The sequence below is a fragment of the Chelonia mydas genome, chromosome 1, assembly GCF_015237465.2.
Source record: "Chelonia mydas isolate rCheMyd1 chromosome 1, rCheMyd1.pri.v2, whole genome shotgun sequence".
Taxonomy (NCBI): Eukaryota; Metazoa; Chordata; order Testudines; family Cheloniidae; genus Chelonia; species Chelonia mydas.
In genome coordinates, this window is record NC_057849.1 from 140,876,399 (window position 1) to 140,898,623 (window position 22,225).

The 22,225-nt window shown below is 40.3% G+C and overlaps 1 protein-coding gene across 3 annotated transcripts in view; it reads left to right on the forward strand.

Moving 5' to 3' along the window:
- Positions 1–22,225, forward strand: part of PDK3 (pyruvate dehydrogenase kinase 3) — a 101,117-nt gene that overhangs the window by 64,878 nt on the left and 14,014 nt on the right. For 2 of the 3 annotated variants that reach the window (XM_037901894.2, XM_043537994.1), the window contains exons 6-10: positions 9,338–9,415; positions 10,008–10,084; positions 11,788–11,889; positions 12,144–12,254; positions 21,234–21,347. In XM_037901894.2, the coding sequence (XP_037757822.1) occupies positions 9,338–9,415; positions 10,008–10,084; positions 11,788–11,889; positions 12,144–12,254; positions 21,234–21,347 (482 nt within the window). Of the gene's footprint in view, positions 1–9,337; positions 9,416–10,007; positions 10,085–11,787; positions 11,890–12,143; positions 12,255–20,653; positions 20,856–21,233; positions 21,348–22,225 lie in introns of those variants that run through there. The other variant, XM_043537993.1, reaches the window with a different exon arrangement.

Below are 22,225 nucleotides of genomic sequence, written 5' to 3' on the forward strand. Positions count from 1 at the left end.
AATACATAATTTATGTAAGCAATAGTATAGAAGTTCAGGTATATTAAAAAGAAAGAAAAAGGATGTGCTTAAACCCTACAGAACAAGTTTCAGAGTAACAGCCGTGTTAGTCTGTATTCGCAAAAAGAAAAGGAGTACTTGTGGCACCTTAGAGACTAACCAATTTATTTGCGCATAAGCTTTTGTGAGCTACAGCTCACTTCATTGGATGCATACTGTGGAAAATACAGAAGATGTTTTTATATACACAAACCATGAAAAAATGGGTGATTATGCATCCGATGAAGTGAGCTGTAGCTCACGAAAGCTTATGCTCAAATAAATTGGTTAGTCTCTAAGGTGCCACAAGTACTCCTTTTCTTCCTACAGAGCAAGTTTGTTCAAGCCTCTAATACAGCAAAATTACAAAGCATTTTTTAATATTTAAGTAGCAACTCTGTGTGTGTGTGTGTGTGTGTGTGTGTGTGTGTGTGTGTGTGTATATATATATATATACACACACTAATTGCATAGCACTGATTGCTTGAATACAGTTCCACTTGCAACGTGATACTTTATTTCACCCTTTGTTATACATTTGTGTATCAGTTGATGTGTCTGTAATGTTTCACCTGCAGTCTTGCTGCTTTATAAGCATTTGAAAATTAATATTAACCTTATCCCAGTTTTGCTTTTGGAGTAAGTGACTATCCCAAAGTGACCTCATGTTTTACTGAGCTTTTTTAAAAGCAGTTTTTGAATGTTTGTTGAAACCATGTGAAATTTAGTGTATGAATTATAAGTAACTATAAATTACAGAGCTTGAGAATAAACTTTAAGAGTTTGCGTTATTTTGATATCATCAAAGAATTCTAACGCCATAGATTCAGCTTTTCTCTTTCTTTTCTATGAAGTCATTGCAGTTGGAAATTCTTCATAAATTAATATTTTCCAGTTTACATAGTAATTGGCGAAACAGTTTATTTTTATAGGTTAACAATGGCTGCCTTATAAGAAGTGCTGTTTTGTCCAGTGTGTTTTCAAGATAGCTGTTGTCTGCATTGTGTTGCAATTTTTTGTCAGCAGATGGAGATATGGCATAGATTGCCAAAGCAGGAAATATAACCAAAATGGATTCTTGATGTTCCTTTGATTTTATTTTTCTGTTCTAATCCATAGTAATTATTGATGTCATATTGAGATGAGTCTTGAAATTTAAGCTACTGTATTACAACATTTAAATCTAACAAGTATTGATCACTTGGGCCTGGCTATATAATCCTTAGTCACTTCAGTAGTTTTGTTATAGTGAGACAGTAGCACCACGAGTTAAAGATGAGACTATAGTTGATGAATAATTTTTTTTTTTAATTTAGTGGCTGAACTGAAAAATCAGAAGGGGAAAAAAAAAACAGTTTCAAACTGAAACTTTAATTTGTTCATTTTTTCTTGATAAAACAAAAAACTGAATTTTTTTATTCAGGTAAAATGAAATATTATTTTGAATGTCAGTTTGAAATGATGTTTTGAAACAAAATGTTGATATGAAATGACATTTTTGAAATTTTCATTTTGGGTTTTTTTTCCAGCTAAAACTATTTGCTGAACTTGACCCAAATTCTCAGTTTCAATACCCCCCAAAATGCATTTGCTTGGGAAATTTACTATTTGCCAAATAAAGTCACACACCTCTAGTTGAGACTAGCTTACTGATTTTTCTAAGTGTTCTAAAATCCGCATGTTTATTTGCTGAAAGTTGCTGTGTATTGAGGAGGCCTGGGGGCAGGGTTAGTAGTCAAAATTTGAGGTCATTTGAACAAGGGACACCCCAAATAGTCCACCAAACCAAAAAAGTGACATGCTGTAGCCAGTGAACCTGGGAAGTACCCATGTACAGTGAGTTTGAGCTCTGCCCTAAGTAGATTTCAAAGAATGTATATTTTGTGCAAAGAGTCATATGAGTGTAGGACTGGAAGGGACCTCAAGGGGTCTTCTAGTCCAGTCCCCTTCATCCAAGGCAGCACTAAGTAATAACTAGGCCATTCCTGACAGGTGTTTGTCTAATCTGTTCTTAAAAACCTTCAACGATGGAGATTCCACAGACTCCCTAGGAGTTAGGAAGTTTTTCCTGATATCCAACCTAAACCTCCCTTGCTGCAGTTTTAAGTTTAATTGCTTCTTGTCCTATCCTCTGAGGTTAATTAGAATATTTTTTTCTCCCTCCTCCTTGTAACAGTCTTTTATGTATTTGAAAACTGTTATCATGCCCCAGCCTGCCCCACTGCACCCCCCAGTCTTCTCTTCTCCGACTAAACAAACCCAGTTTTTCTTCCAATCTTCTCTCATAACTCATATTTTCTAGACATTTGATCATTAGTTGCTTTCAGCCTGTACTCTGCATGGTCATCTTCTGGAAGTTGTCCCCTGAGGATACAGTTTCTGGTTTAAGAGCTGTGTTCTGAAATCCACATGCTTAATCAGATTTACGTTAGAAATATTGCCAAGGAAAATTGAATTACCTAATTAAATAGAGGGAAGATGAAAGACTCTAGTAAGCAGTAGCATTTGGTCAGTGTAATCATGATGCATGCTTCTCATCCCATTCCTGACCAGTGGGACTGTGTGTGTGTGTGTGTGTGTGTTTGTTTGTTTGTTTTTTTAAAGGGGGGGGCAAGTAGCTGTGACTCTGAGCCGTGTCAGTGTGATCAAAGGGATTGCTGAGGCTCAAGATATGCACCCAGGATAGAGAGCCTGTTTTAAGGACTGGTGCAAAGTTGACGTTGTAACACAGCACTAGGATGCTGCCATTAGTCAAAATAGTAACTTATATTTATCATGAAAAATAAACACAGAAAACACATTTCAAGTTTCTAAAATAATTTATTTAAGCTACACAAACCAAGGGTCCACACCTATCAGTTTCATCCTTCTAAGTGAGTTCTTCAAGTGCTTTTCCATATGTGTTCCACTCTTGGTGCCCACGTTCCCCATGCTCTTGAGATTAGAATCTTTTGGCCAGCAGTGTCTGTTGGCCCAGGCCTGTACCGTAAGTGCCCTCTAGCCTCCCTCCTGAGAGCGTAAAATGGCAGAGTGGGGCCAACTGTCTTTGAGTTCCTTCTTATTGCCCATGGGTGAGACACAGCCTTGCAAGCAATATGTTTTATTGTTGCATACTTGCATAGTTAATTTTTAAAATTGTATAGATTACTTTTAGAATAGTCATAGTATAGTTTTGTTTAAGTGTGTGGTGTTAGGTTTCTTTTCAGGTAATGCTTTGAAACACTTTTTTCTGTTATCTGGGACCGGGTCTTCAATCTTCGTGGCTGAACAAAAATCTCCAAGCAGTTTTAATTATTGCTAAGTAATGTAAGCAAGACAAGACAGCTATACCACTTAATTGTGGCCACTTAAAATGTTTGTTTTTATATTCAGTGAGCGGCACATCATGAGCAAATGTTCTGTTGGTTGTTCATTTTCATAATAAATTCAGAAAACAAGAAAAGCTCACTCAAACTCTTTTCCTCTTGGATAAATCTGAGACCAGCCTCTGATCTCGGTAAACAAGATCCATCCAAATCTGAGCAGTCTTCTCCAAGAGTTCCTTGATAAGCACTGACTCTGCTACCAGTTCCTGGGATCCTGCCTCTTTGATACATGCTGTGGCAATTTCTGCTTCCCAAGTCATTGTCCCACATCGGTACCGAGTTGCACTAGAAGCTTGGCACAGAGTGCACATATGGTGTTTATAAGGGATGTCCCCAAAGAAATTACAGGGACTCCTGCTCCACCATTAGAGGAGTATTTCTTTTCCTTATCAGCCTCAGACCAGAGTATGGAGGCTTCTCCTAATGACTCCTGAGTCTACTATACTTCAGTCAGAGAATTTAGGGTACATGTGTATCAACATAACCATAGGGATTATAGGGAGAGATGTTCTATCTGATACTCTCCAATCCCCTTTTCGGCTCCATACACAGTTTGCCTATGGACCGCACCCCTGCCCTTACTGGGCTCCTGGGGTCTCTCCAGATGTTAGAAAGCCTTCCTCCTATCCACTCCAGAGACAAATTGCCCTGCCATATAGAGTCTACAATCATCGACACCATCGCATCCAGATAACTACAAAACTTTTCAGGATCTCCTCAGAAGAATGGCTGAAACATTAGAGATGCGGGTACAGGTTGTACACGAAAAATCGCATGTCTAGACATCCTGCATACTTCATTATTGGAAAGAATGGCAATGCCAGTTAATGATGGTCTTTTAGAACATACACACATTTTGTGACATACATCACCCACCATACCGCCAATGTCTAAGAAAGCTGACAGGTAGTAATAAGTTCCCTCTTCGAGATCTGAATATTTTTATACTCACCCAACACCTGGATCACTTGTGGTCACTGCTGTCCAGGAGCGTATGAACCAGCAAAGCTTCAATTTCATGCCAAAAGAAAAAAGAACTGAGGAGTGTACTTCCAAATGCTTCCAGTCCCTACCATAGACAGTGGACCTCATCTGGTGTTGATGGCTGTGGGAATTAACCATGTCCACCACGATGGAATTGTGTGGAGGGTGGAAGAAGTCTCCCACGCTGGGCCATAATATTTGTCTGCCCACTTGCAAGTAGGTGCCAACAATGCTGAGGTCTGCCAAATGATTCTTGCCAGGTCTAGAATGGCCTCATTAATAGTAGGGGAATCTTTGAGGAAGAGGATGAGTGGAGTATGTCAAGGAGGTGATGGTGGGTGTCCTTGACTTCCTCTAGTGATATTTGGAGAGTGTCCGTCACTCTCTTCACCATGACCTGGAAGAGGCAAAAGTCATCTGCCAGAGATGGCAGGAGAGGCAGGCAGCCTTATCCAGGGATTAGGAGGATATGGTCCTTGGGGTCACTTCTTCCTTCTACAGTGCTCTCGTGATCTTCCTTTTTTTTTTCCAGAGGTTCTGAAGCTCTGGAAGCCACGGCTGAAGAGGTGTGCCTTGAGGATTGGACTGGAAGCTCAAGAGGCACGGTGGCAATATACAGCCCAAAATTGCCAGTATTACTACTGTTGATATTGGGCACTGTAAAGATCCTGGGATGAGTACTGTGATGCCACCTCCTCAGGTTTGCAATCGGAGCCCTCACTGGAGAGTGGAGGAACGTGAGGGGGCAGTCAGGAAGATTCCCGTGCCGGGCGAAGACTCTGTCTGAAGGTCTTGGTACCGAGGAGGCTGCAGAACATCTGATACACGGAGGTCCCTAGAGGGTTAGAATTCCAGCAGTACTGACCAATTTGATGCCATTGGCAGTACCGGGATGGATGGAGATCTTGACCATACTGGTCGCTCTGGTGCCTAATGAGGTGTTGATGACAGTATCAATGTAGGATCATGTACCAGCAACATCTTTTTAGAGGAGTGCTGACTCATGTCCTTTGGTGCCATTGACTCAGTGCCTGTGCCCATTGGGACCATGGGCTTGTCAATGGTGCCTGCCACTGAGGACTTCCATGAGCCATGGGTAGTGGTCTGAGAAGGTCTTGGTTCCGTCTGCACCAAGTGTACCAGAGAGCATTTGTGGCTATCTCAGGGTTCCTTGTAGGGGATTTCCCACTCTCTTTTTCAATTATTTGTGAGAGGAGTCAGTGGCTTGTTTCTTCCCCTCAGGCCTCAACATCTAAAGGCTCTGGGCTGAAGACTCACATCTGCCAGGTAACTCGTGGCACAGGTCCGGAGAGTTGGCTCCATGAAGATAATCTTCTGTCTGAGCAATTTGTCCTTATGAGACCAGGGCCTGAGTTGTTGGCAGAGACCACACCTTTGTTGAATGTGGCCTTTCCCAAAGCAGTGAATGCACTGGGAGTGCTTGTCTGTGACCGGGATCTCTTCTTTGCAAGAGAGAGGCACTTCTTGAAGCCCGATGACCTGGGCACATCCCATTGGGGGAAGGGTTCCCTACAAGGAAAAAGAAGGGGGGGGGGAATGTTTTTGTTTTTATTATTTTTAGGGAGAAAAGATAAGAAAAAGGGAAAAATTAGAACTACAACTAAGAACTAGGAGACTAACTATAAAGATGCAAATTGAAAGCAGTGGTCCTCGCGGACTGTGAATACCTCTGTTTCTAGCCGAGGGCAGTTGAGAAGGAACTGAGGGGGGTTAGCCTACGTGTGCTGACTAGCCTTGTGGTAGGGCATGAGGGGAGACAGCACGTGTGGGCCTAATGGACACTGCTACCGAAGTTCTCTGATCGGTCACGCAAGCATGCAAGCACAGCTACAGTGGAGCACACTTAGGGACACCCATCTCAAAGAACCATTGTTAGTGTACAAGGTGAGTAACTTCTTCATCCTGCAGCCACAGCCAGCTTCACTGCACCTCTCAGCCTGGATGCTGGCTGGTTAACCAACATGGTGAAATCTTGATCCATTTTGATTTACAATAGACAAGTCTCCACAAGATTTGTTTGTGGCCAGGTGGGAAGAAAAATCATTATTTGAACAGAGCAGCATCACCTCTCCCTCACAGTCTGATGTTTCTACAATTTTGGATTATCTCTTCTCATTAAAGAGATTAGGACTCTGTTAGCTCTGTAAGAGTTCATCTAGCAAATATGAAAACTCACCATCCGCCAATACAGGATCACGCTAGATCATCACACCTTAAAGTGACTAAGGTCCTCAAGGGCTTAATGCATGTGTTCCCTCCAATATATGGGAATCTCCTTCCTCCTGGGACCTTAATGTGGTTTTAGCTGGGTTGATTTTGGGGGAGAGACTGGGGAGAGAGCGGTTGGCTTTTGAATTCTTAGTAGTGATTACATCAGCTCAAAGGAGAATTATAAGCATTCATGGTAGGCCTATTGGAAACTGTTTTTCACAAGGACAAGGTTTCTCTTAGACCTCCAGAACTGTTCGCTTACATGTTTTTCTTTCACTCTAGTGACAGTAAAGTGAAGCTCCACTCTCTGAATGTGTTAAGAGCACTCTTTCTAGATTGTTTATTGCTTTGCAGAAGGGATTACAGGTCAGGCTGTATCATCCAAAAAATATCTAAGTGGATATCAGAGTTTATTAAAATGCTACCAGGTAGCTAGATTAAAGTCTACTAGTCAAGTTAAAGCTCACTCTACAAGGGCTCATGCCGCTTCTTTCAGAAGTGTCCTGATTTCTGAAATTCGTGGAGAAGTCACGTGGAGTTCTGTGCATGCATTCCATAAACACTATTCCCCTGTAAAGACACATAGAGCCAGCTGTCCATTTTGGCAGAGCTGTATTACAATCTCTATTTAAATAGGCTCTGAGCATTCACTTCTTAGCATCAGGTTACTTCTCGAAAGTCACCAAGAGTGGAAAGTGTGTGTGTGTGTGTCTGTGTGTGTAGACAACCACTCGAAGAAGAAAAAAAGATGTCTTACATAACTGTGGTTCTTTTTGAGTTGTGTTGTCCATATGTATTCTGTGACCCACCCTCCTTCCCTTCTGGTACAGAGTCCTTTAACACCTGGATTCTGTTTTGGCAAAGGAAGTGAAAGGCAGTTGGCCCTGCTCTGTTCTTTTATGCCCTTGGGAGCGGGAGCAAGGACACACATGGTGTAGGGATGGGCCAATGCAGGCTGCTGTCCAAAAGATTCCCATGTACACTGAGAGGACTACATATGGACACCACATCTCAAAGAACCACAGTTACTGTAAGTAAGGTAAATAACCATTTTTTTCCCCTATGATAAAGGGATTTGAAGAAAATGTAAGCCATTAAAAAAAATTCGGTCGCTTGGCCCTTCTTAAAATAGTCAGAACAAACCTCAAATGATATAAACTACTAATATCAAGCAATGTACAAACTACAATAAATATTTTAAAATGATATTCTAATGCAAAAGATAATTTTTGTAGGATTTTTTTTTTTCCCTGTTAAAAAGGAAATCTTGGTGCAGCCCTACCTATGGTGGTGGTACTGGACTATCATAATATTGCTGTGCCATATTAAAGCCAAAGGTATATACTACTGGTTGTGAATTTGGAGTCATTTGGGGAAAGGGTTCCTCGGATAAGCCCTGCCTCAACTCCCCCAATAAGGAGTTCACTTTATTATTCAAACGGCTCTAAAACCCATTTGCATAGTTATATTGCCGTGAAAATTGGTATTCCACAACAGAAGCTGGGGTAGATTTTGGGGAAGAGAGGGGAGGAGAACACTCATTGAGATGAAATCATCAGTTACCCCCTCTCAGAGTTATTGTATCAGACTGTATTCATCTTCATGGGTGTTCTCCTTCATCTGAGAACATCCCATTGAGATGAATAAGCATCTTCACACCTTTGCAATCCTCCTGTTTTGTAGAGTTTTGTGCATAGACCCCCTCACTCTAAACTAGCCCCGCAAATTGGAGTACAAAGTTTGGGGCTTCGTTCCACTCCGTTTTGCTGACTGCAGGTGATATGTATGCTCCTCGCTGCCCCCCTCTTCCTTTCTCCAAGTCCTTCCAATCCTACTGGGGGCATGAAGGGGCCAGGAGGAGAACAGAACTGGTAGTTGAGTGGCAGTGAGGTGTTCCCAGGAAGGCTTTGTACTCCCCCCACCACAGGTGTCCTGCAACCATGACCCCCACACTATCACCACTTACTCAAAAAACCGGGGAAGTTCATGGGCTAAAAACTTGTAAATTCAGATTTAAGGTTGGCCTATAGTGCCTTGTACGCTTCCAGAATGTCAAGGTGCACCTGTGCTTAAATCTCTTAAATACAGGGTTATGGTACACACCAATCCCACCTTGCAATCTTGATTGTGCCCTCTTTGGGCTCCAACATCCCCAAACGTATGTTATAACATTCTATCCTTCCAGAGGATTTGAAGCATTCTGGCAACACAGCACATGGATACAGTAGGAGAAACTGTCAGACTGTATTTTTTCTAAATAAAAAAACAATTGAGGGCAGGCTTAGTGAACGGCAGCTGGCCTATACTCAACTACTTTTACCTACTCAGTTTAAACCATTCCAGAGTTGCTAGATCTTGTAACCCACCCTTTGGCCCTTGTCCTAAGGATGCCTTTTTCCCTGTTGTGTGCTGTTAAGTATGCTCTCATACTACTATAAATTTCCAAGGCAAGATGACTGTTGTGTGCCTCTACTTGCACAACCCTTATAACTCAGTACTTCGGATAGTAAATCCTTTTTTAAGATAATGTGTCCTTTCTTGGGGGATGGGAACATAGATACACAGTACAAACAACAGTGAAAATGCACACTGATTTCAGACTTGTAAGCCAGTGTCTGCTTGCAGCCTTGTTATTTTGAGATGTTGAATGAACATTGCTAGCCTTTTTGCATAAATGCAGAATTCAGGATAAAGTATGCTCTTTTATTCTTTCACAGATGCTTATGAAACAGCTAAGATGTTGTGTGAGCAGTACTATCTGGTTGCACCAGAGTTGGAAGTTGAAGAGTTCAATGGTAATAGGAAGTTCATTTTATTTTAAGTGCTCTAGGAAATACAGGGGAGGGGGGTATAGAAGTTTAATAGAACAAGTATACTTGCTAGCTGTTTAGTCAATAGATAAGATTTTAAATTGAGTTACTGCAGGATTCAAAGATCATATACAAAGAGGTCTCTTTCCTTGCCCTCCTAATTCCTCTCCCTTCTAGGGCAGCAAAGAAGTTGATTAGTTAAATAAAGTGATTCCAGTGGGAGGAGCACCCTAACATAGAGGAGCATTTGTTTAATAATTGATGCTGAGGGAAAAGTGCTGCATGATGAATCAGATATCATTTCCAGCAGCTGCCTTTGCTTTCCTTCGAGTTATCTTGTGTAGGTAATTACCAGGCCTGATTCTACTTATCTTCTGATATGACTGCATTCTGTGTTTAATTGTAAAGTATGTTTTCAAGTTCCACTATTACACATTTGGAAAGTGAGAGAGAACATAGTTATACAGTTGTCTTTATTTGTTACAAATTCAGCTTACTGCAGTAGATGGAGTGAACTGTGATACCACAAGGGGAATATGTTGAAATTTTTTTTTAGCTAAGTTTTATTTATTTCTAGCTAAATCTCCAAGCAAGCCTATTCAAGTAGTCTACGTACCCTCACATCTGTTTCATATGCTATTTGAGTTGTTCAAGGTAGGTAAGATTTATTAATGCTCTGATTGTAATTGTATGTTGTAGTTAAGGTTCTTCTCAGTCATAATGTTTGCAAAAATAATTCTTCCTCGTGTTCTCATACTTTTTGTTTCTGAAAGTTTGGAGTGATGTGATGAAAGTTAGCCCTTGTGCCATTCCCTAGCGCACATACTTCAAACACTCATTTACACTCCAGTGATGATTGTACCCCTTTCTGTATCTGGTTGACTCAAAACAGCTTGTGGTAAAATTTCTAACACTACCCTTAATGGTACAGTACAAGACCTTACTATTTTGCTCAGGATTTTTGCCTTATTGGATGGTTTAAAGGCTGGGATATTTGGGTGGATGCTAGTGCTCCTCTTGAAGGATGTCAGTTTTCTTTTTGAATGGTGTAACTTTAAAAAAAATTGTTTACTAATGTTCAGGATAACTGACAAGTTAAACTGTAAAGCAGAGAGAATAGGAGAGACATTAAAGTGCAAAAATTGTATGTTTTGTGAAATAATGTGCAAGTTCCCAGAAAGGCATAATTGGACACATTTTAGAAATTAAAGAAAACAAATACATTCAGTAGAAAGCAATGTGGAGTTTTTCCAAAGAATATATTTTTCTTTTTGTGTTCTCCATTAATGTGCATGTACTCGACTGCTATCTTTCCCCTGTCCTGTCATGAGCTATATGATATGTGACTTACTCCAGGACAGAGTTGGTGCGACTTTGTGGAGTGATGCTGTAGATGTGTTTATAAAACTCTAAAATGATATCATTCGTGCACTAATATAAAAGTCAAACACACAGTAGTAGCTGTAAAAATGATGTTCAATTTGTGATGTACTGTGAGTGCAAATTGCATTGATTAAATGTCTGCAACATAACAGTTTTGATGTGGGTCAGGAACATCAAGGCTTTACTATACTTCTATTGCACTTTGTCATTTTCAAAGTATAGTGATTTATTTACTCTGTATGACTAATACAAGTGTTAATTTCTGTACTGTGGAAGTGGGCAGTCTTGGTATGTATGAATAATTTAATGTAGAAATACATTTCTTTACAGTAGAACCTCCGAGTTACAAACATCTTGGAAATGGAAGTTGTTTGTAACTCTGAAATGTTGGTAACTCTGAACAAAACGTTATGATTATTCTTTCAAAAGTTTACAACTGAACATTGAGTTAATACAGCTTTGAAATTTTACTATGCATAAGCAAAATGCTGCTTTCCTTTTATCTTTTTAGTAGTTTACATTTAACACAGTACTGTACTATATTTGCTTCTTCTTTTGTTGTTTTTGTTTTGTCTCTGCTGCTGCCTGAATGTGTACTTCCAGTTCCAAATGAGGTTTGTGATTGACTGGTCAGTTTGTAACTCTGGTGTTCCTAACTCCAAGGTTCTACTGTATTGTTTTGTGCTTTTATGGTGAGGTATCCAATAGAAATATTAAGTTACTTTTACAGTAAAATATTACAATATAAAAATGTAATAAATTGACAGTTGATCTCCTGTCAAGTACATCTTGGGTTCACTCAGGTATATCCTCTTCTATATCCATGTATGCAAATTTAGGGCAGTTTTATTCACAAGTTTTTCAGAATAACACAGTGAAAATGTATCTGATTTGTACATTGTTACTAAAAGTATTTATGGTAAAGTTGAGGTGGAGAATATATCAGAATCTAAAACATATGGTTTTAACTTTAGAACTCAATGAGAGCTACTGTGGAATTACATGAAGGTAGGAAAGAAGGCTATCCATCAATTAAAACATTAGTCACTTTGGGGAAAGAAGATCTATCCATAAAGGTAAACTAATAATATTTTTACACTGCTGAAATGACTTTCAAAGAAATGCTCACATTAGTAATGTTTTTGATAAACTTATCTTTAATTTTACAAGGACTAAATTATGTACTCTGTATAGGTTCTGGCATTCATTCCATTTGCATTAATGTTTATACAAGTGATTCAAATAATGTTTTGTCTGTGTTTGATGCTTGAACTTTCTGTTCCCAAGCAGATATTGAGTGTTCAAGTAAAACCTGGACTTTTTTCTGTAGATAAGTGATCAAGGAGGTGGTGTCCCTCTGAGAAAAATAGATCGACTGTTTAACTACATGTACTCAACAGCACCTAGGCCTAGTTTGGAGCCAACAAGAGCTGCACCTTTGGTAAGCATCTGTGGGTCAGGGTAAAATATTTTTTCAGAACGTAAGTGCAGTTACACTCCTCTAGTCTCTCTTCTAGAGTAATCTTTTTTCCTACATTAAAACTTCTTGAAGTTTTTCTATCACAGAAACTGGATATCATCAGGAAATCTGCGTAGGCAAAACTTATCAGGAGAAAATGCTGCTGATTCTTCACTATTATTAATTTTTAGCAACTTAACTTTGGAATAGGAAATTACTTTTCTTTGAGTGTTTTGAACACCATATGCTTGGAAATAACTGTCTATATACAGTGGAGCATTTTAAAACAGATTAATGTAAAAGATGTTTAGTATCTAAATTAACTAGAATATAGTGTTTTGCATATACACCAAATAGTAGCCAATTAGCTGAGCCACTTTTTTCAATATTATAGCACTTACAGAGCACTGCCCGTAAGTAGGAAGTGAGTTTGTATCAGATTTTTAAAAAATGACTTTTATACAGGTTTGTCTTTGTCCTGTAACAATAAAATGAAATCAAAATTTGTTTAATGTGTGGTGTCATCAACTAACTCATTTTAGACTTTGCTCTTTAGTAGTGGCATCTGTCATTCTATTCCTCTTCAGTAATATCTTCTGTGCCAGATTTACAAAAATGTTCAGCACCTGGTAGCTCCCAGTAAGAACAATGGGAGCTGCTGGATGCTGAATACATTTCAGATTTGGCCCTTCTGTTACGTATGATTCCTCCTTACAGAATTTATACATTTTGTATGTATTGGATCATTGAAAAGTTGCTCTAACTAGTGTACCACTTGGCTGGCATTATTTAATAAGAGGGTTGGTTAATGACCTACAGTTCACTTGCCTTTAATCATAGATACCCCTCTTCTCATCTTGTTCGTTCTGTACAGTTTCTTATGCAGTTTTTAGCCTTGAGTATGTAAAGTAAAAAATGGTATTTTGGGCACTTTCCTCTTCATGTTTTAAATACTCTCCTACCAAACGTGTTCTTGTGTGGTATTTGGTGGTGGTGGTGAACTGCATTAGTTTGCTTTGCTGTTTGTAAGCAGATAAGAAGATATGATGCCTTCCCCCAGAGAGCTTACAATCTAGTTCATACACGTAATGTGTTTGGCATGGAACAATCTCACTGGTACAGAGAAAATTACTGTTTTCCTTCAGGTTATTTGAGTGGCTCTACCTCAACCATCTGCTTCTCTTTTTGGGTATCTCATTGTTTGATCCAGCCTCAGATGCTCCTGCAGTGCAAATGAACTCCAATCTACGTCTCTGTTGACTTGCACTCTCATCTTTCTATAGCCTATCTTTCTAACTATTGCTTCTTTTGACTCTTTCAAATTCTAGATTAATACCAAATGCTTCAAAAACAGAAGTGCTCTTTTTCTACAAAATCCTCTTGGATAGTCAGCAACATGGAATGGTCTCTTTAATTCAAACCTGAAGTTTGTTCCCAGTATCAGGAATTGTTTAGTCCTCCTTGACTACAGTCTCTCTTCTTACTGCACCACTTTTGTCTGGAAATCTGATTTTTACCACCCTCAGAAAATTGCCAGAACTCATCCATACCATGAATCTGATAAAATATCTTATTCGTTCCTTAATCACATTTTGTCATCACTATTTTAATTTCTCCTTTTATGGTTTTCCTAAACTCCTGCTCTTTTAAACTTTGTAAGATCTAGACTATTTTGAGCAAATTATTTCCTGTATCCTTTTCAGTCGCTTCTTTTCCATCTGTGAATCCAGTTAAAAACTGCCTTCCTATCTTTCCTAATTCTGTATACAATCATTCCATTTAATATCTTATCTCTGATCCACTTAATCCATACCTTCTCACTTGGGACCCAATCCTGCAACCACTGACAAGCATACTTATTCTTAAGCATGTGCATCAGTGCTTACAGGATTGGGGCTTTTGCTTATCCAGTTTTGTCATCTTCTATTTCCCCCGAGATTTTACGAAGTTCAGGGGGTGGGGAAGGTGTTACTATTATACATGTGCTGCCAATCTGTGTGGGAACTCCTTTCCTCTAAATCACTTTCTCACTAGGAATTCTACTGTAAAATCTATGTCTGCCTGTAATTGATTCTATATTCCACTTTCATATTTTCCCATACCTATTTTTTCCCATGAATGGAACCTTATATTGTCTCCTAATCTACAAGCCAGTTGCAATTCTATAGCGGGGTGGCCAAACTCACTGACCGTCCAAGCAGCATAGGATGATCTTCAGAAGTTTGAGAGCCAGGCGTTCTGGCCAGGGCTCCTGCCCTATGGGGCTGAAGCACTAGCCGGGGCTCCAACCCTGAGCTCCCCCCACACAGGGCAGAAGCCCCTAGGCCCAGCAGGCACCTGCCACGGGGCTGAACCCCCAAGGCCCACCACCCTGCACAGAGCCTCGAGCCCCCGCCCCCAGTCTGATAGGCAGAGAATGGAGATGTGGTTGGCTCCGCGAGCTACACTTAACTGTAAAAGAGCTGCATGTGGCTTATGAGCCGCGTTTTGGACACATCTGTTCTATAGCATTTATACTTCAGTTTTCTTCTACTCTACTCCCTCTTCAGGCGGCATTTCCCTCTTCTGCCTGTATGAGCAATTGTTTTCAGTCGGTAAAGCATTCTCTCTCTCTCGCCCCGTCAATCTTCCAAAAAGGAAAGAAAAGTGACCCTGGCAATTATTGTCCTGGAAGTCTGACTTCTTCCCTCTAGGGTAGTGGACCAAATATTGAGAGAGAGAGAGAGAGAGAGAGAGGTCACTGAGCTCTATCACTACATGGCCCATGGGGAGAGGATTTCCAAAACAAGGCTCACCATCCTGTTTCATCCAATGCAGGAGTCGAGAGAGATAAGACCTACTGCTGATTCTATTGTTGAGGGAGATGATATGGTCAACTGCTCAGGTTTTTTTGGCCACAAAAATCAGATAGTTCAGGATAATGTAGGAAAGAATTTCCTGTTTAAATTGAATCATTGAGCCCATCTAAACCATAGGAAGATATATTTCCATCACTGAATATCAGAGACCATAAAACGTAACTCAGTAAAGACCCATCACTCCTGCGTAGGAAGGAAGGTCTATACTTCAAATGATTGTATGATACTCTTATTTTACTTTATATAACACATATCAGAACTTGTCATATATTGTAAAATGATTACTTATATTTTTCTGTTTTAACTTTCTCTCCCATTTTTTTTAACTGAGCCCATATACAATGTATGAAACGTTACATTTGATTTTGGTTTTAGTTCTTTGATGAATATTCCTTCTCTTTCAATAATTTCTGCTACAAAATTAGGTCAGTGGAGAAACCTTGTTACCATGGCAGCCAGTCCTGCCAGTAGGCATCAGCAAACTAAGCAATTGCTTAGGGCCCCAAGCAGCTCACGCCCCACTAGCCCCCATTAATTATTAGTATGTGTTGTGTGGGGGAGGCACCAAAAATATTCCTGCTTAGGGCCCCCACTGGGCTAGCACCGGTGCTCCCAGCATTCTGATCCTGACAAGGTCTTGGGATTGCCCATACTATGTATTTATAATTGATAAACAACAATTGAGTCCATTGACACTTATATTTAATGACAGTTAAATCTTTAAGAGACCGGTTTAAGTCACACATTTAAAATCTAAGTTAACTATTTATAGTGGGGAAAATGTGCTTTAATTTAGATCTAATAGATAATGCTAACAGAGCATGTTTAATACAGTGTGGAATACATTTCCCATGTATCTGGTGCACAGTCTAATGCGTGATGAAAGATTGGTGTTAGAAAGCTTGTTTTCCCAAAGACCAGAGTTTTGCCCCCATTGCCTGTATTCTGCGACCTAGAGCAAGGACAGCCCTGACACAGCAATTAATGTGTGTTAGTTGGCGTACTTTTACTTGAGAGAACAGGGTCGTGTTAAAACAAGATCCCTGGACTCTGAACCTTGTGGCCTTCAAGGTGTCCACCAAAACAGTGCATGAAAAATAGGAAGTCTGCTTTCCGAAGGGTGAGCTGGAGAATATGGGGAGGGGAAGGTAAAATTTAGGAATGGATTGGTGTGGGATGGCATGGACAAAAGTAGGGGACGGGAAACAAGAAAGACTGGGTGATAATGGAATTCCATGGTGGAGTCTGGGGACAGGTAGTGTGTGTTCTGGGGGTGCCCAAAATTTGGGGGCAGTGAGTTCTGTTTAGTCTTGATCCACTCTTGAGGGTGAATCATGTCAACTGTTAGCTCTCCCAATTCAGATGCTTTTTAACTTTAGTAAAATAACTAGTGTCCTATGTCCAGCAAAGACTTGAGTGTAGTTTTTTTAAAACATTTCTTTGGAAATTGATTATTTTGCTATCCTAGAAAAAATTCTTCCATTGTTAACGATTCACAAGAAATAAATATGCTCTTAAAATGAGATGTCTCCAAGTAATGCATGTGCCTGTATGTCCTGTGTTAATGGGAGTCTTTGAGAAGTGAGTTTATGGCATGCTGTTTTTTAATTTAAAAGAAAGAGCAAGTAAACAAACAGCTATTTTCATAGTGGAAGCACAGATACTAATAACTATATAACAAGCAGCATAACAAATATTTCCAGGAATTATCTTCCCCATTTTTCTCCTCCATTTCGCTCCAACTTACTGTTTTCGCCATCAACTTAAAAGTTGAGCAAGGCTGTAATCAATCCAAGTCTCTGCATTTAGATTCTGTAAAAATCAGGCAACTTCCCTGGAAGAGTGTGCGTGTGTGTATGTGTGTGTGTATGTGTGTGTGTGTGTATGTGTGTGTGTGTGTCTGTAAAGATAGAAATGATAAAGCTGCACAATATGAGAGAACATGGGAACTCTGATATAGAGGTTTTATCAATATGAGTTCGGAATAGCTGTAAGAAAAGGAGTACTTGTGGCACTTTAGAGACTAACAAATTTATTTGAGCATAAGCTTTTGTGAGCTAGAACTCACTTCATCGGATGCATTACTCATGAGTATTGAAGCCATGCACTCATTGTGTAGGTCATCCCGAACTCATGCTGGAAAAACCTTTATAACATAGCATCCCATTGTGTATTTTAAAATTCAGGCCCGATCCTTAGCTGATGTAAATCCAGTGTTGCCTTGTTGACTTCAGTGGCGCTAGGCCATTTTACACCAGCTAAGGATCTGACACCAAGTATCTTGCAGTCTACCAAGGCTAGAAACATTGTATTGGAATGCAGGTTTCCTGGCTTTCCAAAATATAAAATGCCCAAGTCTTGCCCTAAAGAATCTGGAGGTACACCTGTCACATGATACTCTTCCACTCTGTGTACACATTTTTGTTTGTAACACAGTATACAGTAACTCCTCACTTAAAGTTGTCCCGGTTAACGTTGTTTTGTTGTTATGTTGCTGATCAATTAGAGAACATGCTCATTTAAAGTTGTGCAATGCTCCCTTATAACGTTGTTTGGCAGCCGCCTGCTTTGTCCACTGCTTGCAGGAAGAGCAGCCCGTTGGAGCTAGCTGGTGGAGGCTTGGAACCAAGGTGGACGAGCAGCCCCCCTATCAGCTCCCCTAAGTTCTGTGTCTCTAAGTTCCTTGTGCAGCAGCTGCCCAGCTGGCTATCAGTTGCCGGCAGTTCAGCTGTGCCTCCCCACACTGCCATATGCTGCTCCTGCCCTCTGCCTTGGAGCTGATCCCAGGAGCCTCCTGCTTGCTGTGCAGGGGGGAGGAAAGGGGGGCTAATGTCAGGGTGTCCCCCTCCCCCCCGCTCCTGTCTCACACTTACCCCATCTCCATAGAGTGGGGGACATGACAGAGCTCAGGATGGAGGGAGCTTGCTGGCAGCCACTGCTGTCTCAACTTGCTGATCTACTTAAAAAGGCAATGTATTTAGAGTGTGGTCAGCGTACTTAAAGGGGCAATGCGCATCTCTCTCTTTCACACACAGGGTATGTGTCTCTGTCTCTGTCTGCCATGCTGTCTCCCCTCCCTCCATTTGTGCTGCCTCATAGAGTGTGAGGCTACATTAACAACAATGCATTAACCCTTGGGGGCTCAGCCGAGTGCTCGTTCGTCATTTAGCAGTAAGGCATTCCCTGGGAAATATCCCACCCTCTTCCACCCTCTGACTTCATCACCTCAACCAAGCTTCACAATCATCATTGCTGTGTATAGTATTAAACTGTTTGTTTAAAACTTATACCGTGTGTGTGTGTGTTTGTGTGTGTGTGTGTGTGTGTGTGTGTATATGATATAGCCTTTTGTCTGGTGAAAAAAATTTCCCTGGAACCTAACCCCCCCATTTACATTAATTGTTATGGGGAAATTGGATTCACTTAACATAGTTTTGCTTAAAGTCGCATTTTTCAGGAACATAACTGCAACGTTAAGCGAGGAGTTAAGGTACATGTTAATAATTTTGTCCATATATGTATAAGTATATCCATATATATCGTGTGTGTGTTCATTGCATGTATTACTCTGTTTCCTTGAGGACCTTACATGATATTTACCTTACGTGATATCTACCTTCTTTTCTGGGAGGCAGATTTTGGGTCTGAACTGATTGAAAGTTTCAGCTTTCAAGGTGGTGGCCATAGCAATAAGTATTGTGCCCCCAGTGGATACATACTTGTATAGAGACTCATTGCAATTTGATGCTATGCTGCTTTTCCATACAGTTTAAAGTGTATCACTCAAGGGGAAGACAGTATGATGTACTTTACTTTTTAATTAAGGTCTTAAATGAAGGAGATGGAGAAATCAGAGCAAAATTATAATAATGCAGTTTGTACGCAATGTGATGCTTATACCATTGTTGATTTTCTGAAAAAGGTCAGGGCTGAGGTTCTTTGGCAGAGCTGTGTGAGGAAGTTAGCACAGCAACTCACGTACATAATGCCTGGCTCAAGCCAGGGTTATTAACACTAACCTCATTAGTAACTTTTCTCTAAAGTCTGTCAAGATGACACATTAACAGCCTTATTATGCAATGTGTTACTGGGTATTGGTGGTACTCGAATTCCCATACAGGATTTCTTACAACAGCTCTGTTCATCATTACTGCCCCCCAAACAGTGGGTGGGCTTGCTAGGGAGCCACAGAGGTGAGTGATTCCTCTAGTCAGTCAGTTAGTTAGCCAAGAAGCTGGAGCAGCCATTTGCTTGTTCATGTTTGTGGGATGTGATTCTTCACAAGGACTAGATTACATAAATGACTGAATGTTAAATGAGCATTTTGGTCCTTTTCCTGTGCTTCTGGTTTGCCTTTCTTGTTGTTTTGCTGTAGTTCAGACTTTTTTGGCAGTTTTTTGTTGTTCATTGCTTTGTAAGAGCATGGTTTTCAAGCACTTTGTTTATTGCAGCCTATCTTTCTTGCTTTGGAAAGTCCTTGCCAATATAAGGGGATTCAAACAAATAATAAGTATGATAATTCTCTGCCTCAGCTGGGCCCACGTTGTGGGGGGCTGAAACAGGGCGTGCGCCGCTCCTGCCTCCTTGCATCACAGAAACCTGCTTAGACTCCCTTAATTGTTTATCTAACTGTGCCATTCATTTACGTTCCCTCCACCAACCCTTTACAGTCTCTTTCAGCAGTGCTATTTGCAGTGTACCCTGTGCTTTTGGCCCTTCCACTAGGACCTGAGAGGGGCTGAGGTTTTTTTTTCTCTGAGATCTCCATGAAACTGGATTCAGCTAGCTCTGATCCTCTCTCCCCCTCGCTGCTTTCCTGTGCCCTTCTTATCAGTTTTGAGCTGATGGACCAATTGGCTCTTCAGCTCATCCATCCCCCCGCCCCTCCCCCATTCCTGATTGGGGTAATTTAAGTTAATTATCTAATCAGCCTTTTCTGAGCGAACTAAACAATGTCAGAGTGATCAGAGTGCAAGCTTACCTGGTAACTCTCAGGTTTCAGAGTAACAGCCGTGTTAGTCTGTATTCGCAAAAAGAAAAGGAGTACTTGTGGCACCTTAGAGACTAACTAATGCTCAAATAAATTGGTTAGTCTCTAAGGTGCCACAAGTACTCCTTTTCTTTCTGGTAACTCTCTGCAGTCTGTCACAGGGGCTGAAAGCTAGGATCTGCAGGTAAAAACTTCTTCCACTATCTTCAGTGAGAGAGAAGACTGCCAGTATGATAATCCTCATTTCCATAGTCTAGGGTCATGAAAGGGGAAGACTTGTGTCCTATGTAATTGGGGATATAGATCTTAGTGCATAACTACTTCAAGCCTATGAATGAGTCTTTGCCTATGCAAATAGAGTGTGGCTTCTAATGAGGCCTTAATGTTCAATAGAAGGGCTACTATGCTGCAGCATGATTTTTTTGATGGTAGGTAACCATAGCAAGGACTATCTGCCTATTACTATTTTGTATATTATTAATAAAGTTGCAGTCATTACTTTCCCTACACCTCCCTTCTGTCCTCCATTGCAGCATGTTGCAACGTGCCGTCAACAGTCATTGGTCTACATTATAGATCAGCTGAAGTATGCAGGGCTGTGTCTTGCTTTTTCCACATTCTGTTCCAAGATAATAAACTGCCATCAGATGCTCAGTATCACCAGCGATGAATGGAATATTGCAGCACAAGCTATCTCATGAGAGAGCTGTACAGAACATCATCCTCTTTTGTTTGGTAGGGACTGCTTACTGTTTGTGCTGCTAAATTAACTGTATTCTTGGGAAAGTAACAAAATGCACAAGCTAGTCTCCTAAAGCCTCTAATCAGATTTGGTCCTTATTCTTGTATGTTGCCAAAATGTATTACGGCCGTTGGTGATTTTTCTATTTAATATTTAAGCAAGTAAATCTTGTATAGGCAGAAAGAAGGCTGCAATGTTATATAGGCTGAGGAACAAAAGAAAGTCTGAAGGGCAAATTGATGCAAATAGGGTAATTAGTTTTCTTTAACTAATTTCTTTAACTTTAACATCTTGTTTTGATAAATAATTATAGCTTATACAGTGTATTGATTTTTAACCTCCTCACCACAAATTTTTATTTTGTTCCGTAGGCTGGATTTGGGTATGGTTTGCCAATCTCTCGTCTTTATGCTAGATACTTTCAAGGAGATCTCAAACTCTACTCGATGGAAGGCGTGGGTACTGATGCTGTAATTTATTTGAAGGTAACAACTTGATTCCATCATAAGATAGTAAAGCTCTCAATATAATTAATTCTCGTCAGGCAGAACAGTCAACTGTTCCTGCTTTCACACTTAAATTTGTTTCCAGTATATATATCAGTGTGTTTTAACTTGTATTATTGTACTTTATTTAAATCAGACATGCAGAATCCTAAAAACTGAAGTTATAAATGTGGCATTTTTGACCACCAGCTTTGATATTGAATTAGCTTGTTTCCAGTATTTTTTTAATCCCTTAATGTTGGGTCTTTGTTCCATATTTTGATTTTGATCCATATTAAAGCGATGAGATACCCAAGACCCTGGTGTGGTGACAGGCAACTTTTCTTAGTACTTTTGTTCTTTTGGTTTCTGACACTTGTGAATTAAATTGGGAGAGCAGGAGCGCAGTGTACATGGGAGTGTAGAATAATGATACCGGTTAAAATGTTCCATATCTATTCTTTTTTTTTCTCCTCCTCCCAGTCTTTACTTTTACTTCTCCCATCTTTGGGGATCACCGCTTTAGTACGAACCTTGCCCCTAGCCAATGAAGGTTAGATAGTTTATTGTTTGGAATTTACCAAGGATTGATTCTCCATCACTGGCAAGTTTTAAATCAGGATTGGCTGTTTTTCTAAAAGATACGCTGTAGGAATTATTGTGGGGAAATTTTACTGCCTGTGTTATACAGGAAGTCATAGAATCATAGAATATCAGGGTTGGAAGGGACCTCAGGAGGTCATCTAGTCCAACCCTCTGCTCAAAGCAGGACCAATCCCCAACTAAATCATCCCAGCCAGGGCTGGGTCAGACTAGATCATCACAAAATAGAGAAACCCTCACAGAGAACGTTCTGCCAGCGGCTCCCTCTCTTTTAT